Genomic DNA, 8774 nt, shown 5'->3' with positions numbered 1-8774 from the left:
AGGATTCGAGAGCTTAGTTCTTATTGCCCTGAATTTCTCAATGTAGACTCGTAATGAATCTCCCATTCCTTGACTGACCTTCCAAAGGTCGGCCTCGGAGGCTTGCTTCCGGATATGGGTTGAGTATTGCTTCATAAAGGCGTTGGTTAATTGATCAAAGTTGTCTATCGAGGCTGGCTCGAGGCCGGAGAACCACTCAAGGGCTGTTCCGACCAAATTTTCGGCGAATGTTCTACAGTAACCTGCTTCACATTCTTCCTGAGTGAAATGGGCTTTAACAATTGCCAATCGGAAAGCTCTCAAATAGGCCTTCGGGTCGGAGGTCCCATCATACTCAGGAATTCTGATTTTTCGGGTATCTCTTATGTGAGAGCTGGCAATTCTGTCCGTGAATGGAGTTCCACGGGTTTCTTCGATTAAGCTATCGATTTCGGGAGCTGAACTCGTAGCTTTATGGACTTGAGCTCCCAATTTCTGGAGAGCCGCGTGAGTTCTCTCCATATATCTACGGATAGCTTCAGGTCCTTCAAGCGGAAGGATATTTGGATCGTTCGCAGGTACCCGATGAGTAGGTTCCTGACGGAATCGAGTTGGCTCATCTTCCCATGCGGTTAGTGGGCTAAGTCGCTCGACATTTCTTGGGTTATCGGAGTTTATCCTTTGATAACCGTCCTCATTCGGGACCGAGCTTCTAGTTTGATAAACCGAAGCTGACGCTCTGCCTCCAGATGGGAAGGATATTCCTGCTCCGGACCTAGGATCAGGTGGCGGAGGAGGTAAACGATTACTTCTGTCAGTGACCTGACCGGGTGTGGAGCTGGTTGTCGCTACGTTACTTCCCATAGCACTGGCATTAGGTGGATTGAACACGGGAACTGTTCCAGTATGAGGTGTCTGGAAAGCAGATCCGCGTCCTTCAGGGACAGTGCTATCAGGGGAAAAGTTTAAACGTGCTCGGGGAAAAGAGGGATCGGTTAATCGATCATGGAAGGTGACCCCCGGAGCTTGACGTTGCGGTGGTTGGGTTGTTGCGTTTAGAGATCTAGTTATCTCTTCGAATCGTTGTTGACGTATAGTCAACTGATGTATCGTGCGCTCACTTTCCTGAGCTTTGTCCACTAATTGTATCATCATTTGGCGGATCTCAGAGAGCTGAGCCTCCGTTTGATTCGGAATGGCTTGCTGCTGAGGATTCTCCGATGATCTCGGGTTAATAACTCCGGTTGTAGTTTGGCTCGTTCGAGCATCAACCGGAAGCTGTTGCCCAGATCGGTGGTCGCCATGTTGAGGCTCTGTGATTACGAGACTAGAGCCTCCGTCATTCGGTGAGCTATCGCTCTGAATCGGGAGGTTAAGGTCAGACGGGGTTGTTGTCTGATCGGTAGGGTTCATCCTCGAGTTAGAGTAAGGGATTCGATTGTTTCTTCCCCACAGACGGCGCCAATTGTGAGGGGTAAAACTCACACCTAGATTTTAGATCAGGTTTATGTTTAGAAGAGGTTAGGGAAAGATTATCGCGGGCTGAATCCCGTAAGAACTTGATGAATGAACTTTGATTTGTATTGATTTAATAGAAATAAGATGGTTACAAAAGATGATCTTTGATGAATATAAAGATCACAAGAGAATTACAAATAAGAATGTTTCAATGAATGTTGAGTAAAAATATGAGTCGGATCGGATCCTTTTCTTGATCTTCGACCTTCCTCTTTTATAGCCTTGGGCTCCTTTAGGTTATCTGCAACTGATCTCCGAGATCCTCTCCACTTGAGGTGGAATCCGCAACAGCTTCCCCTTGACCGGGTCCTGCGCCTCTTCTGGTTGTGACGTGAGCTTCCTCTTCGTCGTGACCTCCTTAACGATCACCTTAGCTCTCAGCCTTCGGCTTCAACTTAGCTCTTCTTAGGTACCGAATTCGTAATGGGCCAGTCGCGGCCTGTTTCCATCCTTCACCGTTCAGCAATCAGCTATCGGGCCATATTTGGGCCCAACAGCGACGGTAGAAAAAATAAAATTAGTCAATGAGTTTGGGTAATAATTTATTTTTCTTATTGAAAATTAATCACAATCTTGATGTTTACTCTGGTTTATTTAGAATTTAAATTTAATTTTTTATATACCTCCTAACTTCTTACAAAATTTTATTATTTGTGAAATGAAAATAAAAATAAAGAGACCAAATTAAATACTTATATATATGTTTTTAAGAAACGAAAAATTTCTCTTGTATTTCCAATAGTATTATATAATTATATATTAAAATAGTTAATTTACTAACTCGCCAATAACCTAAAAAATTGTTTGGTCCAATGTTCTGGTGGGGTTTAAAAACATTGACTATATAGAATGACAATATATAAATCACAATCAAACTTAATAAGAATAACTCTCTTATTAATCTCTCGTGAGGAAAATAACTCAAAACCTCAAGCACTCTCAATCTCACAATTCATAATCTCTCACACAATCTCTCAAACTCATAAACTATGCAACATCATATGCATCTCATTATATATAACTCACAATTTCCTAAACTCATTAGGAATCACACAAATAGATAATTTCCTATTCTATAGGAAATAAATAGCTTGCTCTCCAAGCTCCTTCAAGCTTAGCCCAACAATCTCCCCCTTAAGTTTGAACTCATCTTCACACACTTCATGTACTCCAATCAGTCTTCTCATCTCCCTGAACATCAAGTGCTTCCCAAGTGTTTTTGACAAGATGTTGACTATCTGTTCATTCTCAAATATACGCTGTACCTCGATCCAATCATATTCTCGTATGAGGTGATATAAGACCTGTTTCACGGCTTCAGTCCCTACCACCTTGTCAGCTTCACAAGAACACAACACCACTGGTTCTTTCTTTTGTAAAAACAACGTTCTTCTCTTTCTCTTAATCTTGCCATGTTCTTCATCATCCAAATGCACATTGCTCACCACATCTCTGAACTTCCCACGAATTCTTGGAGCCTTTGAAACCTCTTCAATATCAAACTTTCCCTCAGCTTTAGATCCATTCAACAAAACAGAGTCCATAATTTGGGAAAGACTCGTCGTTCTCTGATCTATAACCGAACATATACCGACCAATGTAGCACAAGACTTCTTTTACACAATATTTTCAACCTCACCTTCTTCACAGCATGGAGCTAAAGACAGCTTCTTCTGTCTCAGAGATCCCTGAAACTCATCCGAAGTTTCAACCTTTTGAATGATTTCTTCAAGCTTTCTCTTAGCCACAAAGAAAAGTTCTCTATGTATTTCTACCATAAAATATTTTACTCTTTTAACCAAGTCCACTGTAAGAACGTCCATCTTTACTCCAGTGTCATGCCTTACTATTCTCACCCGATTCTTTTCCAACTTGCTTGGACCATTCCCGATTTTCAAAAAAACACCTTTCATCTCCCAGTCTGCATACTTCCATCTGCAAGTATAGTTGTCTCGTTCATCTACTATAGCACGGACTCCAGCCCCTCGTACACCACACTCATTTGGCACTATAAATTCCTCAATGTTTGTGGTGTAATCTGCACCAGAAAACTTCTCCTTCCCGCTCTTTACTCCTTTGATAACAGGAACCGCAAGAATCTTTTCATAGACACAAGAGTAAAAGCTCAAAAACTCAAGAACCTCATCATAAAATTCTTCCTTGGTGGCAAAGGTACTGTGACCATCCAGCCAATCGAACTCATGACATCTTGTCAATGGGTTATTGTCGCTAACTTCCCATCTAATAATTTTAACCCACGAACTAACCTTCATCGGGAGATTACGGTGCGTCTTAATCTTGTGTCTGAAGTAAGGATAGATGATGGTCTCACTAGTTGAACATAGGGTGAATGGAGTTAGAAGATCATGTTGACCAGGATCAGGCTTAAACCCCTTCATTGTGGCCCTTCTCCTTCTCAAGACAATAATGTTTTATTAACAAAAATAATTTCTTAATCTCCACGTCACCCAACTCCTCGAGGGCTGCATCTATGTAAGCTCTTAGAATGTTCCAGACCTTTGTTGCTGATGGCTCTAGAATGTAACGTTCTCTTGTGTCAGAGAAGGTTACTATTTCACAGAATCTGCAAGCCTGAGTATACCAATTTGCGAAGTCTTTATCTTTCTTTTCAGAGATCACAAGATGGGTTTCTTTCTTCATCTCTTTAAGCAAGTAATCTCTCAAGAGCTTGTCGCCTTCACCAAGTTCAGACTCTTTACTGAAATACTCATCAGCATTCTCCTTAAGCTCATCATCTTCTTTCACGTTAAGAGATCTTCATCATCACTTCTTTTGTGGCTCAAAATCTCTTCCAACTGATCATACCATTTAGTGTGGCAGACGACATGGTCCCTTGTTCCAAGTTGGTAACTTATCGCCATCCAAAGGATGTTTATCTAGGATCATTCCATGTTTTGAGTTCTTCTCTTTGAACCCTTTCATTCTCAGGTGTTTGTTAACAAGATCAAATAGGATTTGGTACTCCTCCATCGTCCAAAGGCCTTTCTTCTTAGACGTCAATCCTATCCTCCTCCAAGCGTCTTTCACATGGTTCATGTGTTTGCCCATTGCATCCGAAAAATTTCTCCACTCGTTGCCGTGTTTCTCTTGATACTTAGCAGCTGTTATTTCTTTCAAACAGTTTCTGGTTTGTTTGTGTGACTTGCAGTTCATAACTAAGTCTCCTAAAGCATGGTTATCAATGTATTCCAATACAGATTTCTTTATCAACTCGTCTTCTTGCTCAGTAAAACTCTTACCCGTTCCCAGGTCAACTTTTTCTCCTATTTCTTCATCACTTTCTTCAGACTCAGGCAGGAAGAACTTCAACTTGACTACAAAAGTTAACCTTTATAGTGCTTTTTCTTGATGAGGTGGTCACAACTTCATCACTCTTACTATCCTTTTGCTTCTTCTTCTTCTTCTTCCTTTTCTCACTTTTCTTCTTTGCAATATCCAGAGAGTTCAAGTCGTTTCCTTTTTAGCCTCAGTTACTTTCTTCTCTGCATCCTCACTAGAGCTCTTGTTGTCTTCTTCAACCTCTGGATCATCAGTTTGCTTATACCGTACACAAGTTTTAGCTTTCATGATTATTTTGACCAGTTCTCCTTTAATCCAGTGCAAGTGCATGTTCTCTACCCTGCCATAAAACACTCCTCGCTTACCTAGACGTAAGAAAGCTTTCATGTTCAAACAAAGCTTGTGGAACATAAACATCTCTTCATCAGTTATGCTCTCAGAGTCTTCTCTCTGCTCTGCTGGCTGTAAACACGTTTCCACCTTAGCCAAACCAAGTTGAACTTTCAATAGCTTTTTCTCAGAAAAAAAACAGGTTTCCTTTCCAGCTTCCTGACAAGATTCTCATGCCTCAGATTCTTAACCTCGTGTTTCACTTCTTCTGCATGATGACCATCATCCAGATTCTTTCCCCACTTACCAGTCGTGTCAAGTGTTTCACCAAGGATACCAGCAGAAACGAGTTCATAAATAAGTTCAGTACTCGGGACAATCAGGGCTGATGATCCTTCTCTAAAACTTCTTACAAATTTTTCTTCCTCCACCAATGCCTCAGCGTACTTCTTGTAGGGGGACGGATTTGTACCTTCCTACAAGGCCCACCAAATAGCAGGATCCGGCCCATTACGACGTAAGAAGCTCAGCGAGTAAATGAACACCAGTCCGTTAAGTGCTCCTGGTCGTCGACTTGGACGAGTAGAAGCGATCGGACGACCTCTTAGGCCCAACGACAAAGGGGCCCAGACGACCGACTAAAGCCCACGAACGACGCTCTTAGTAGGGCGAACTACAGAGTCCTATAAAAGGGGAGAGAAGAAGGACGAAGAGGGGATGGACACTTTTACACACTCACAAGACGGCTAGATCTAGGGTTTTCTCTCATCTCTATCCGTTATCTTGTACTGTTTCCCAGCTAGCTCTTCGCGCTCCGTCTTGTCTTTCTCTTTACACTCCCACTGTAACCTGGTCCTGTTATCCTCATCTATAAAACGTCTTTGTTAAACCCACAGACGAGTTCTTCGTCTTCTCTTTACTAGTTTCGACCGAACTCGGTTCTAACAGTTGGCGCCCACCGTGGGGCTAGCAAAGTAACGTTAGCAAAGATGAGTCAGAACCCCGACGGTTCCACTTCCGGCGACGAACACGACGCGCCGGGTCCGACCCCAGTCACGGCTATCCCGATAGCCCCCGCTTTTGTTGATACCATCATGGAACGTTTTGCCCGACAAGACGCTGCCCAAAAAGCAGCTACCGAGCAAATCGCCGCAATCGCCGCGCTACTCGCTCCTCTCGCCGGCGCTCCCGACGCAGCCACTGATACCATTCGCAGACAACTGTTCGCTAGCGACACAACCGCCGGCCCGGCGAACCAAGGCGCTCCTCCCAGCACTCTCAACCCAGATGCTGCCCCGTTCACTCCTGCAAACCCAGATCTGCAAATGGTTCGCGAAGTCGCAGCACTCAAACAGTCGCTTCTGGACATAAACTCCAAGATCCACTGCGTTACCACCTCTGCACCACAGATAGAGCGCGTTTTGGCGAACACCCTCCGAACACCGTTCTCTCCAGCGATAACCAGCGTCAGACTACGACACATCGAGAAGCTCCGGCTGCCGACGTACGAAGGCCTTACTGACCCGACGACCCACATCACGTCTTTCAACATTGCCGTACGCCGTGCAAACCTCTCCGACGAAGAACGCGACGCCGGCTACTGTCAACTCTTCGTCGAGAGCTTGAAAGGACCAGCTCTTACATGGTTCACGGGCCTCGCTGAGAACTCTATTAAAGACTTCCATGACCTGTCGTCCGCCTTCCTCAAGAATTACATCATGTTCACTCAGGAAGACGCGACAATATCTGATCTTTTCAACCTTGCTCAAGGGAAAGATCAGAGCCTGCGCAGCTTCATGGAGAAGTTCAAAGCCATAGTCTCAAAGGTCGTCTTACCCGACAGCGTCGCGGTCGCCGCGCTTAAAAACACGTTGTACGTCCACTCAGTTTTCCGTGATGACCTCTACAGGAACCCCACGACGTCTCTTTCTGATGCCATCGCGCGTTCCCATAACTTTATACGCATGGAAGAGGATACAAAGGCCCTGATAGGCAAGCTAAACGCGTCTAAAGCTGCAACAGCCGACAAAACCGGCGCGAAGAACGCGGATAGTCGACATGAGCCGCGACAACATTCATCAAGCGACCGAGCAGCCCAAAAGAAGAATTTCGTGTACGCTGTTGATGAAGAGAGCTCCCCGGCGTCGACGACTGTTGTGCGCGAGAAAGGATGGAACGTTTACAACCGCGAAACCGACGGAAAACCGCCTGATTCCTCCGCAGCAGTGAGTTCTCGGCCCCCGGGAGCCGAGAAATGGTGCGATTATCACAACGCTAAGTCGCATAACACCAGGGAATGTAAGACGCTCTTCGAGCAATTTCTCTCCTCTGTCGAGAACGGAAAACTCGAAATCGAGCCCCCGAAACCTAGGACCCGAGGACCGACGAGCTGGAGTAAGAACAAAGACAGGAAAACCAGCAAGTCGCAAGGCAAAGCCCCTCAGCAAGAGAGACGAGCAACGCCCGAAGAAGCAGCCCCAGCATCCCCGGAAAAGGGTAACTCGTCTAGCGACGAGGAATCGCCGAGAAATCGGCGACGCGTCGAGACTGTCTTCACAAGGCCCGCCAAGGGCACCGGCGATCATGAACTTCCGAAAACGAGAAGACGCATCAACGTCGTCCTGACGCAACTGGAACCCCCAAGCGACCAACCTGAACAAGTTTCTCCTCCAGACCTGCGCGCTCAGCTGAGCCGCCCATCACTTGGCGACCTACGGAACATCCTCAAGCGGAAGGAGAAACCAGCGGCAGATGCGGTCAGTCATGTCCCCGATCTCCGCGAGAAGATCAACTCCTCTAAGACTCGCCGGTTGAATAACCCAAGTCCCATGAAGCCCCGCCCCGTGGATCTGCGAGAAAAGCTCAATTCCAGGAAACCAGATTTGCGAGGCCAGCTCGATCGCCCCCTCTACTCCGATCTTCGACAAAAGCTCGACGTCTCTAGAACTCGGCATCCCAACCAAGACAAAAACACCGTCATCAACGTTATTATGGGAGGATCCCCGCCCTGCGGCGATTCCGTCAGGTCCATTAAAGACTACCGTCGTCAGGCAACTTCCTCGCGTAAGTGGCCGACAAACCCCGAGAACGACCATCAAATCACTTTCTCGCCTGACGACGCCCTTGGCATCCACATGCCACACAACGACCCCCTCCTCGTTGAACTCGGAATCGGCGACTGTCAGGTCACCAAAATCCTCATCGACACCGGCAGCTCTGTCGATCTGATCTTTCGAGACACACTCGACAAGATGGGCGTCGATACGGGAAGTATGAAACCGTCATCCCGCTCCCTTACAGGCTTCAACGGTTCCTCTGAAGCCATGATCGGCACAATCCGTCTTCCAGTGTACGCATGTGGCACGACACGGACCGTGAAGTTCTCGGTCGTCGACTCTAAAGCCCCCTATAACGCGATCCTAGGCACCCCTTGGTTGCATTCAATGCGAGCAATCCCATCGACTTACCATCAATGCGTCAAGTTCCCGGGACCAGACGGCAAAATCCGAACGCTACGGGGCGATCAGCAAGCTGCTAGAGATCTGCTAATCGCAGCCATAAAACTTCAGCGACAAACCTCGCACGTCAACACCGTCTCAAACCCCTTACAGAAGGCGTTTCCCCAGCAAGAGGAGGACGAGCCCTAG

At 46.2% G+C, this 8774-nt stretch overlaps 1 protein-coding gene across 1 annotated transcript; it reads left to right on the top strand.

The window, feature by feature from the left end:
• The first annotated feature begins 6116 nt into the window (after positions 1 to 6116).
• Positions 6117 to 8774, top strand: LOC130509800 (uncharacterized). The gene has a single exon (XM_057005993.1). The coding sequence runs from the start codon at positions 6117 to 6119 to the stop codon at positions 8772 to 8774; it is 2658 nt and encodes an 885-aa protein (XP_056861973.1).

Source organism: Raphanus sativus, chromosome 3, assembly GCF_000801105.2.
Source record: "Raphanus sativus cultivar WK10039 chromosome 3, ASM80110v3, whole genome shotgun sequence".
Taxonomy (NCBI): domain Eukaryota; kingdom Viridiplantae; phylum Streptophyta; class Magnoliopsida; order Brassicales; family Brassicaceae; genus Raphanus; species Raphanus sativus.
The sequence above is the reverse complement of the archived record's forward strand: the minus strand, read 5'-3'. Positions and strand labels throughout refer to the sequence as shown.

Excerpts from the sequence above, each read along its gene's own strand:
- LOC130509800 (XM_057005993.1), top strand. The coding sequence starts at position 6,117 with ATGAGTCAGAACCCCGACGGTTCCACTTCCGGCGACGAACACGACGCG.